The sequence below is a fragment of the Pestalotiopsis fici genome (assembly GCF_000516985.1).
Source record: "Pestalotiopsis fici W106-1 unplaced genomic scaffold PFICI_Scf_17, whole genome shotgun sequence".
Lineage (NCBI taxonomy): Eukaryota > Fungi > Ascomycota > Sordariomycetes > Amphisphaeriales > Sporocadaceae > Pestalotiopsis > Pestalotiopsis fici.
This window is the reverse complement of record NW_006917107.1, coordinates 232,252-243,875: the sequence shown is the minus strand read 5'-3', so window position 1 is coordinate 243,875 and position 11,624 is coordinate 232,252. Positions and strand designations below refer to the sequence as shown.

Sequence of the window (11,624 nt, the reverse complement as noted above, 5' to 3'; positions counted from 1 at the left end):
CAGAAGATGTCCTTTCGAGACATGCAACAGAACCTTTTGTAGGCATGGACAAGGCGATCGCGATTTCCGTTTTGAATCCATTCGGCGCAAAACGCGGGAGTAGGGGATGACCTGAAGCTGTCAGGCGCAGCAAATTTTGACCGTGCTTGGATCTGTTTCTTGGGGTTTGATCTTGCCGACACATCTGTTTTTTTTTTATCTCTTCTCCCCATAGCTTAGCTTTTACTCATAGACTGTTGAGAGCCTTGTGCCTCGAGGTTCCTAGACCAGGGAACGAGGAACCTGGGCCGTCGAGCTCAAAGTATCATCGTGTCCCCGTAGTTGTCGTGCCAGCGAAACTGTCGAGGTTACCGAGATGCGACTTTGCGGCGGCATCTCGCTTCCGGCACCCTCTGCCTTGACGGGTCTTTCAGCGCGGTGGGCCTCGGGAGGTAGTCTGACACTGCCAGTCTTGGCGGTGTTGTCCAGGTCCATGGTGCCCATGCCGTAGTCTTCCAACTCTTGCGGGTCCTTAGTCCACTCTTGATTGTCTCTTCGAGTTCTTCGGCGCTGAAATATGACGATGACGACGAGCAGGCAGGCAAGGAGCACACCACTGGTGGCAGATACGTGTTAGCAAGGCCAAGAGAATTATAGATGCGGTGCGCGACATCTGATGACTACCCGCGCATAGAGCACTTACGTGATGACGCCAATGACGATGGCAGTGATCTTGGAGTTGCTAGCCGGCTTTTCGCAGGTGTCGCCGCCGGCGGAATTGGTGCAGTCGTCGCGAGCAAGAATGGTGAAGAGTGACATTTCGGCCGCGCCTGGATTGCGAGTCGTCGCAATCCCTCCACGTATCAAGCGATTGGTGTATGATAGTTCGGTGAATGTGTTGCTGCTGCAAAATTGAGGCTTCAGATCGCAAACGCTGTGGCAACCCAAGCCCGTCTGAGCTGGTATTGCTCTGCTGCCCTGGCAGTCGCTGGCAGTCGAAAGCAATAGATGTTTCCCTCCAACCGGTGCGACTCGTGTAAGTGGATCTCTGAACAGCGGGAAGGAGGGAAAAAAAGACCCTACGTCTGGGACAATGGCACGGCTGAGAGGGGATATCCAAAAATCCTCTTTCTTAGAGATAGGTTGCTGTCGGCGCCAAAACTCGAGAGCACTCTCTGCAAGGGAATGTAGACTAAAGGAGCGACAAAGAAGGATGGATTGCGGCCTGCGTGGTGAGAATGTGTCGACGCCCCCTACAAGGGAAGGGATATAGCCAGAGGCTAAGAGGAATCAAGACATTCGGGACAAGAGAAAAACACATTAGCAGGTACCTCGTCCTACTATTATTAACTAAAGCATGGCGGGACCCCGGACAATGGGAGGGAATCGCCGAAGTGACAAATGACTGCAATTGGGGTGCATCTAAATGAAAACATGCGACAGTTTCAATTTCGTCATGGGGGCTGTTGGTCACTACTGTGTACGTACTCCCCTGTGTGCATATTGCCTGTCTGTCTGCTTCTTTGTCTTGTGACCTCTCTCTGTCTTGTGATTGCCGGAGAGTCGGGACGCAGGGCATTTCCGTGGGCGCCGGCGAATTCCTGCATAAATGACGACCCCTGAGGATCGACGGAGGCATGGCGATTCCTTTGCTGTGATTGGACAATCTGAAATAGTCAGGTACAGAGTTCTTGTTTCGGCTAGGGCCTTGGGATACGAGGGAAGGAGGGCGGGGGGGGGGACCCTGAGATAATATGAGTACAATGATTTCTCGACTTTCATTATCCACGTACATTGTACTGCCTATTGGCATCCAGCACTTGAGAATCATCTGCCGAGTATGTACTCCAAAATTTGGAAATATTTCACACTGGTCGTTTCTTGCTAATAGACCTTTTTCGTGGCACGTAGCAGCCGTCACCTAGTACTACTAGTGCAGTAGTGTATTACACAGGCCGACGCAGAACGTAGTACTAGTAGTTCTGTTAGATGCAGCAATCTCCACAGTCAAATTCCAAGCCAACAACTCTGGGGAACCCGTGCACATTGTTGCCCGAGACCGCACATAATGATGTCTGTGCTAGCTACCTACCTGTACTCTATAGATTCATGGCATCACTTACATGGCCTATGTTTGAGTTGAATAGCATTGAAGATTATAAGCTGTCAGTATTGCAAAGTCGCCAGCTTATATTCCTGGTACGAGCGACCCAGCAGCACAGGGCAAAGTGCTTTACCTAGGTATACTAGACAAGGTGTGATTGAGCTTGGTCTGGAATCTAGACCCCAAGCCTCAAGGCTAGTCCTGGCCCACGGTGTTCCGTATCTAGCCTGTGGATTCCGGCTTCAACTTCCATCAACGGTTTGACTGCAGGAAGGGGTAGGAAGAGGGGGAAAAAAAAGAAAAAAGAAAAAAAAGAGGTCCCATATTCTGTCAGAATTAATGGACACTGTTATTAGCGCAGGCAAGCACGAGCACTGCCTTCTTGTTGGCGCTAGAACAGCCGGGGAACTTTCTTTCACACAGACTTCCAAACGGATACGCATACGAATACACATTCCTTCAACATTCCTCCATGCCCAGGCTTGACCATGAAGCTCAAATTTTATAAAGTTTCGGATCTTCAGAATGTGTCTATCCGGACTTGAATGACCAGTCTTGATCAAAATGTCCATAATGCACCCCTGGAACATGCTTAAAAATGTCGTCAAACTTGTCAACCCGTGTGGCTGCGTCCTTGGCCTGTTCAAAGTAACCGCGGGCTTGAGCTAGCATCACAGGGTGACCCCACATCGTGTTCATCCACTGCAAGGCATCTTCAGTGATATTATCAAGCGGTAGCTGATAGCTTCTGAACCGCTGCATCTTGGTTCAGTCTTTACTCCTAGCGCGCTCCAGGAAATCAATCACTTACCCAAAGGACTGGCCAGAAGAATGCGTCGGCAATGCTGAATGACCCAAACAAGAAACCGTGATCTTTTTCGCCAAGCTCTGCCAGCCGTGTCTTTGTCTGGATCCTTGCGTGGTACCAGATACCGAGCATCTTCGCAATCTCCTTCTTTGCAGTGTCATTAATTGGAATGTCGCCAGTGTATCTCGCCACGAAGTTTGTATGATATGTGTTGCGGAGTTCATTGAAGCCGGCGTGCATTTGTGCTGCTGCGCTGCGGGCGAACGCTCTCAACCTGTCATCCCTTGGCCAGAGATTACGATCCGGGAATGCCTCTGCAAGATACTCGCAGATTGCGAGAGAGTCCTCAATTATAAAACTTGAATCGCTTGCGATGGGTTGAAGCATTGGAACCAAACGGCCTTCGAGATATTTGTCGCTCGGACGACTTGCAGAATCATAGATGTTGTAGTATCGAGGACTGTATGGAATCTCGAAGAAGTCAAGTAAAAGGACTACTCGAGCCGTCCAGCCTAAGCAGCTGTGTAAGTCTCCATGCTTTGCTTGGTATGTTCAAGGTGAAAACTTAGTGGAGTATCTTGTCCAGAGGCCATATAAGACCATATTGGTCGGTGACTCACTTTGGGCCATTTTGATCTTTTCCTGTCCTTTAGAGGGGAAGAAAAAGACGAATAGGACAATATGGGAGTGTAACTGGAAATGGGATCCCGATTTATACCTATCACTGGATGACTCTTTTCTCGGCGTTCGAGTGACTCAGCACAAGACTCCTCGTCCAAGTGTGGGCCCGCAATCTGGCTCACGTACTTGCAGGGCATGGCTGCCTCTTCATGCAATGTAGGTCTGAACCCTTGGGCAATTCATTGGCTATTATCAGAGGCAGTAACTCTCTGAAAAAAAGACGAATTCATTGCTGAATATAATTCAAAATAATCCGGTACGACATGGTTCGGCACTTCTGTCACAATGATGTGGATTAATGTCGTATAACTTGGTTCAATATGAAGCCACACACCCTGTGCAAAATATATTTGTTAGATGCAGTAATTGTTTGATTGCAGCTAATACTTCGTGACTCATAGTATCGCCATGATATTTATGCTTGAGTAGCAGGTGGCGACTATAAAAGGCGTCCCGTGGCCGAGACCACTATATAATCTCTATTGGACTGGTTGCTCTTTGTTTTTTTTTTTTTTTTTTTTTTTTTTTGGGTGTAAGAAGAAAATCACAGCATGCCCCTTCTTCCCACTTAAAAAAAGAAAAATGCTGATTAAGTCTAGATCAAGTATTCCCTCATGTGAAATTTTTGTCGTGCTGCATCACCATCTTGTTGTTGCCATTTCAGACAATTAATGGATTTCTTGCTCTCGATATTTGGGGGATATGTAGTGGAATACATACATTGTCGAGTATTGGAGCAGAATTGGTTATGAGCTTGGTTGCTGCAAGACTTTACAGTTTTGGCTGGCTACGATCTCGAATTGGTTATGTTGATTCTGCCTTACGTCAGCCTCCCGTGCAGAAATACTCAACAGACTTGCTCATTATACTTTTCATCACGCTTGGCCATTGGCCCTTTTAGTCGAAGGGATGAGGGTGTGGCTTGCTGGGTCAAAGAGTTGGGTGGCCTGAGTCAGCTACTCAAACTATCATGTACTCACAATCTGCGTCAAGTATGCAGCCTACCTATATCGATGTCGTAGTCATCTGCCCCGAATTGAAATGGCTCAGTTTTCATCCAACACCAGCACCGACGTCATCAGGCAATGGCCCATTTCTTCGGGTCACCCGGCAGACTTTGCGAATGTGAACCCTCTGTCTGCTTTAATGCATAGCCACCGCTTCCAACGACATCTTCCCTCTCGTCGGCTAACCATGGCTCGAAGCACAGGAGTCACCAGTATAGTGACATGGAGTGTTTGCCTTGGGTATGAGTAACGATTGTTCAGCCTGGGCTTCTATACAGTGCCAAATTGGCATTGTTAATGTCAATGCAGACAGGTTTCATGGGTTTCTTTCATTCTTCCTCTCCATCTTTGTGTTTTCTAGATATTCCCTATAGTCCTAGCTATAACAAATTCATTCATTTGACGAGTTCCTAGTAGACTGGTGAAACATTTCCATTTGTGGCGGCCAAGTTTGGACGGTCGATGTTAATAACCCAAATGAAGGGCATGGGACCGTACATTATATTTAGTACTGCCCTAATACTATGTCCCGCCGTACTCGAATATGCTTGCAACTGTGGACAGTTCAACACATGTTATACTTGCATTCTCATGATATCGTTCCCTGCAAGGCATATCACAGAGGCGGTGTAGGGATTCTCGAGGCATACTCCTAATACATGTAAGTTGTGTAGTGCCACAGGCCTAGAACAAAGCATATATAAAACAACTATTTTCATTGCCGTGCTACCGTGGAGGTCTTTCAGCTTGCTAGAGGATGAGCCCTTTTAGACTCGTAGCTAAACTTAAAAAGTCGTCTTCTGAAGCTGACCCTACCTCTTTTCAAGACCCGCCACGGCGGCAGACCTTTGGTAAGTTCAGATCGTCGGCGCTCTAGGGCATCTCTAGCGACGGACAGTTCAGCAGAGTGGATGGTACAAAATTAAAAAAGTAAAACTTGCGAAGGCTAGACATAGCCAGGTAGGTTACTCTGATCCAACAGAAAGGCCTATATATTCTCTTCACGACGTTTCGAGCTTGGCCGTTCACGATATGCCATCCTGCATTATCGCCATTCCTCATATCAAGGCATTTGCGAATCGCAAACGAGAAGAAACTCATTGTATATACCAGCTTGTCAAAGTTACAGTGGTATCACAGAACCACCTCATCACATCATGTCCTGCGCCATCGAGGTAGCAATCCAATTTGAACCGCGCTGGCTCAAACTCGGCTTTCGCACACGCTGGCAAGCGCAACGATACGCAGATCGGATTCAGGGCTGTTGGTGCCATCACCATCTGCGGCTTGAGACCCGTGTTATCGGGACATGGGTATTGATCCGCCTACCGTGGTGCGTGGTGGAAATTGTCTCGAGCACAAGCTGCCCCGGATACGCCGGCTTTTATTTCCGATTCAGCGACCCCTGGATTGCGCACAAGTGGCAGGAGAATATGGTGTGCTTTAAGCCAATCAGGGGTTCCAGAACAGACCTTTATATTGCGCGCGATATGTCGGAGAAAGAGATCTTTGGCGAGTGGAGGTGAAACCCTGCTGAGAAGCCTGGCAAGCTATGTGAATTTGTATTTCAGGGCAAATCACTCGTTGGCTAGGCGCACAAACTATGGCTGTTCTTCATTCTGTACGGTATGAGTTGAATGCTTCCGGTGCCTGCTGATTGCACCAATGCAGAGGGGCGAGTACACCTTCATTATGGCGTCCTTGGGTTTGAGAGGAGTTTGGCGTCCTGGTCTCTGGCCGTTATTTGGTAGACAACATGGAATGAAAAGATCATAATGTTTATAATCGACACATCTAGGATAAAGCTGATCTGAAATTGATTGCATTAAAATGAACAATTTACATCATAGCTACCGCACCGAAATCGATTGTCGCACTCAAGCTCTCCATAATACCCCTATCTTGGAGTCTCATATGATGGAACATGGTCATTATGATCTGTCATTGCTATACTGTGAGTGTTTGATATCACTGGTGATTTGGTTATGGAATGTTGTACGGCCCAGTTCCCTTTGCCCGTTGCAGTCGATCCGATCCCTTGCATCCTTGCCGCTAAATACTGCAGTGGGAGCTCGATCATACTTTAGACCTACTGCGATGAATGTCCACGAGGCACTTGACATTTGAGTGCAAGAATTAGCCTTGCAAAATAAGCGTGGAAACGTCACATGGCGCTGCAGTAGGAGCTCAGTAGTAAAATGTGCGCGCAAAAGGTTAGTTATGCTTTGAGTTTATGCCTACACAGCCGCTGGCGTTAAGTTGGTGCTTATTCGATACCATTCCCATGCTTGTCCCACGCTCATATATGTCAGTCAGTGGTAATTAGATACACTTATTAGGTTGCTATATGTCTCGAGTATGTAATATCTCCTCGTCGGGTCGGGTGCCATGAGCCCATGAGCCCATCACTATACCCCAGTGAATGCAGCAAGCCTGCAATAAAACGCCGGATTATTGGTTCTTTGCCCATTCATCAAATATCCTTGAATCCTGTGAAAATGAGGTATGTGCATATATAGACAGTTACCTCCCGCCTACCCGAAAGCTTCTCCCTCTTTCCCTTTGGCTGCCAGTTGCCTTGTTCCAATCCTCCCACTCCTTGGATATTTCCATGAGAACATTACCCATAACGGTTGCGCTAGCCATGAGCCCATGACCCTCGCCCTCTAATACTCGAACCTCGCATCTTCGCATAGTCTTGCCGAGCCATCTTACGTTATCCACAGGGACCCGGTTATCCCGGCTACCATGGTGGATGACGACCGGACGAGTGATATCGACATAGCGGAAACCAACAGTGTGCCGTCGTTCCAGACACACAAGAAGATCAACAGCAGGATTTGCACCGGTTGTTGCGAGATCCCATATTGCGTATGTCAAGCGGGTGTCATAAGAAACTTGGCGCTCCTTCTCCGCTTCATCATCATTTACTGCGTCAGGCGCTGCCGGATGCGGTGTGCCAAAGTCAGAGCCATGAGGTTTGATCTGATCCATGCTTTCCGTGGGTTCTGCCGGTAGGTCCTTGTCTCCAACAGGAAGCCCTGCCATATTCTCCTTGTCCATATTTGGAGTTGTATCACGGCGTCCAGTAGCAGCAGCGGTCGCTTTCCGTTTCGTTTTCCTTTTCTCTTTCGGGAGCGAACTAGTAATTGAACTGCTTGTTGCTGTCATGAAAGAGCTATTGGCGGCTTTCAGAAATGGAGTAGGCAAAGCGCGAAGGATTCGTTGCGAGGTTGGGATGGCATTTGTGGGTGGCATTGCCTGAGAAGTACCAAACACATTCATTTGCGAGGGCGGGATCCATGGTGCTAGCAAATGGATGCGTCCACGAATATGTTGTGGCATCCGAAGTGCCGTAGCGAGCGCGTAGATGGCCCCCGCTGAATGGGCGAGTATGGAGAACTTCGTAATTTTCAATGCCTGGCAAATGGCATACACGTCATCTGGCTGGTGGTGAGAACCGAACAAAGCAACAATGAAGCGTGAAATAACTTACCTGGCCAGCTCAGCGGCGTAGCTGTGCCATCCGCATATGGTTCACTATCGCCAACACCAGGACGGTCAGGAGTAATGAGCCGTAATTTCAGGGTCAGTGCGAGCTCATCATAGAATGCCATGATGTACCTCGTTAAACCCATTCCGACGCAGCAAAATACTGCCGAGCCTTCTGAGTCGCCTACCTCTGAAAAAGATATCACACGACCCGTTTGTGGGTGCTTGATCTTCTGCGATAGTCGTGGAGAGCAGAGATACGATTCAACCGCATCGTCTACAGAGTCCACGCTTTTCGGTCTCTCATAGCTAACAATCCGTTCCGGAGTTGCTGCCTTTTCTTGTTCAGGGCTCTTGGGGCCGACAGACAACCGGCTTAACCGGGAGCTGCTCCGCTTCATCTTGAGAGCATCGCCTGGTTCGGGGGTAGTGCGACCAGACTTCCTCCTGTCAGCGCTGCGGGAAGTCCTGCGCCTGCTAGAATAGACTGCTGGATACGGCGCACCATCCTCGAGGGGGTCTTCCGAATGCGCTCTACTTTTGTTCGTGTTTGATTTTTCATGAGACGTCTTGGTGGGGGACACGCTCAGTCTGCTAGGGGTTGGCAGGTCTGCTCGCAATGTATCCTCCTTTCTCCTGTTGGCATCGTTTGCCGACGCAGACCGCGCTGGCATCGTACGCTTAGGAAGAGACATGTCGTGGAAGTGATCGTGCTCTTCGTTTTCGGGTATACTACTCCTGACGTTGCTTTCGCCTTCTCGTTTTGATCGACGTGAAGATCGCCTCGTGCTTGAGCTAGTCCTGCGCAGGGATGAATCACGAGCGGGGACCGGTCGTTGGAATGCCTGATCAAAGGTAGGACTCGGCTCTGGAAGCTCGTACAATTCGTAAGGCGTGTCGAGCTCGAGGAAGGGGGGCTCTTCGCTGATTGGGGTCTCTGCGAGCGAAGAATCCGTCCGCGGCGACAGGGGCCCGCCTACGACACTGTCGAGAGCGCCTCCCAAGACCCCGAAACTGGATCGCTTGCGCTCGGCTTCACCGGCCCGCAGCCTCTCTTTAGAGCTCATGTACATCAGTCCCTTACTGTTGCGCCCTGGTTTCTTTCCCCAGCTGTCTTGAGATCGTTGTCGATGTAGTTCCTGCGTGGAGTGTGTTCCAGGCTCAATAGAAGGGTTACCGATACTTCGCGTGCTGCGATTGTCATCGTACGAGGACGCAGAGCTCCTGGACGAGGGGCGCGAGGACCGCAGCAGGGATCTGAGGCCGCCGGAGGACTCGCGACGTGGGGATCTTGGTGACTTGGGGGTCGTCAGTGGTGAAAGTCCTGATGGGGGAGGCGCGGTGCGGATGACGGGTGGGCAGGCGGCCAGTTCGTCGAGGGGGACGTTGTCCTCCTGGTCGGCCCTAAGCGAGGATGATCTGAAGGCGCCGTAGTCGACACCGAAGCTCCCGTGGCCGGGCGAGACAGGTAGAGGCTTGTTGAAATATGTGTTGGCAGGCTCCGATATGCCCGACAAACTGGTGATGAGAGAGGAAATCACTTCGGGAGAGGCGGGCGTGAAGGGACGACGGGTGCCATCGTCGCCGGTACGGACATCGAGTCGGAGAGACCTGCGGCCAGACGAATGCGGATACTGCGACGGCTGGCGAGGGATAGGGGCTGCTGCATAAGAACCGGCGGCGGAGGTGGAAGACGACGGCGCGTAACCCATAGCTGCTGCTGCTACCTACTACCTCTGCCTACATACAGCCAGCCAGCACTGCAAATGGAAAGTCAGGGAGGTACCTTTCCCAGGAACCTAATGTAATCAGTCACCTGCTGGCTGGTGGGAATCGGAATTCGAATGCGCCGGGCGATGTAGTGAGCTTGCAGAACCTAATTGGAAATCCGATGCGACGGTCGAATTTGCCTAATTGCGAGCGACTAGCCGTGGGGTTGTTACTGACTGCCGCCTTTGACGGCGCACCTGCAGGAAGGGCGGACGTCAGTCTGGTGTGTGCGGCTGCCACTGTAATACGCGCTTCGCTGTACAGTATGTAGGGGGAGGGTATGTGTGAAGGTAATGTAAGATGGGCAAAGATGTACGTTCACGACCGTGTGTAATGTAGGTATGTGTAGGGATTAGAGAAAGATTTCCAGAATTGTCAAAGAGGCGTCTTTTTTTTTTCTTCTTGCCCCTTCCCCCGTCCCAAGCTCTGCTCCTATCGGACAAGTCTCAAGTCTTGAATTGCTCAATAGAAGAAAATGGGGCCCAGACTGCAGGGTCCGAGATACCGTCCGAGTCGGTTGTCCAACCGCACTGCGGAACCTCCACGCATACAAGGCAATACTAGGTACCTACTACTTCTCACTTCGCAAAAGCTCGAGAAATTCCTTCACCTTGTGCTTCAAGGTACTGTGTACAGAGTAGGGAATAAGAGCTTGAGACCTGTGCACGCGCTGTGGCGGCTAGAGAAGCGCTCAACCTGGCCAGCAATGTAAATGGTAGGTAGTGTAAAAATGCAGGTCAGTGTCTGCGGTGGTTGACATGATCTACCAGTAACCAAAGTCTTTGAGTAGGTAGGTATTATATGTCGCCTAATAGTCTCGTGCACCAGCAATCTGACTCTTGCATACCATATGTCACTGGTCGTGCTCAGGGGCAGGGTGTACTTGAGGAAATGAGAGTATGCTTAATTCGTACGAGTCACTACTAGGACTACTACAATATATACACAGTACAATAATATGTCAGGAGGGAGGTATGCAGGTACATGGCGTGTCGCGTCCAATACTTTTAATGAGAAAGCCTCGAGCCTTGGCAATCCATAAGCACAAGAAGAGGGCCACAGGGACAAGTCAATTTCTCCCTGTTTCCAGGAACCAATGGAAAGCCAAAAGAGAATTGTCAATTCAGCGGAAATGTGAGCCCGTTGCCAGATGTGACTCGAGTTATCTGTGAGTGATTTGACACGACGTGCGCTCTGGGTTTGCTCTTGCATCGCATCACAGCGCTACCCTTTGGTCACGTCTCGACCAGATGCAATGCCCATACCAATCAACGAAATGAATCAAGGTTGATTTGACACAGCACAGACGAGCGACATGGATGTCTCCCTGTTATTATATTATAGCACCCAGTCTAGTATCAGCGGGGCCGTAGATCGCGCGGGTCAAAGCTCTATCGCTCCATGCTATGTGGGCTCTGTAATCCCAGGAACTCGGGTTTCAAAGGAGAAGCCTACTATGTACATTACCCACTAGGCTGCTGGCAGTTGACGCTCTGAGCCGTTCTTCGTGATCAATCATAGACATAGGTATGCCACCACCTTACCAAGAGCATATCGTGATATTGGAAAGTCAAGCGAGCACCCTGATACAGGTGATCAGGTGCGCTTGATGCCTTCCCTCGCCATTCCAACACATAAAAGACGCTTGAGACATGCTTGCTGACCTGTCATTTTCATGCGAAATACCTAATCTACCAATGAATGAAACTTGCTCCGGATTTGGTATAAAGCAACCCTTAAGGCCTCCGGCGGGTCCTTCTTAATTACCACTCCATCCGTCGAC

At 49.7% G+C, this 11,624-nt stretch overlaps 3 protein-coding genes across 3 annotated transcripts; all 3 read right to left on the bottom strand.

Annotated features, from left to right (window-relative positions):
* Positions 1 to 261: 261 nt before the first annotated feature.
* PFICI_15373 (uncharacterized protein) lies at positions 262 to 798 on the bottom strand (the record flags this gene model as incomplete). Its single annotated transcript, XM_007843954.1, has 2 exons — positions 262 to 595; positions 683 to 798. 2 exons carry the CDS (start codon positions 796 to 798, stop codon positions 262 to 264), a joined length of 450 nt encoding a protein of 149 aa, XP_007842145.1.
* Positions 799 to 2,614: 1,816 nt separating this feature from the next.
* On the bottom strand, positions 2,615 to 3,521 carry PFICI_15372 (uncharacterized protein; the record flags this gene model as incomplete). The annotated part of the gene is made up of 3 exons (XM_007843953.1): positions 2,615 to 2,839; positions 2,895 to 3,403; positions 3,512 to 3,521. 3 exons carry the CDS (start codon positions 3,519 to 3,521, stop codon positions 2,615 to 2,617), a joined length of 744 nt encoding a protein of 247 aa, XP_007842144.1.
* Positions 3,522 to 7,102: 3,581 nt separating this feature from the next.
* Positions 7,103 to 9,783, bottom strand: PFICI_15371 (uncharacterized protein; the record flags this gene model as incomplete). Its single annotated transcript, XM_007843952.1, has 2 exons — positions 7,103 to 8,022; positions 8,076 to 9,783. 2 exons carry the CDS (start codon positions 9,781 to 9,783, stop codon positions 7,103 to 7,105), a joined length of 2,628 nt encoding a protein of 875 aa, XP_007842143.1.
* Positions 9,784 to 11,624: the final 1,841 nt, after the last annotated feature.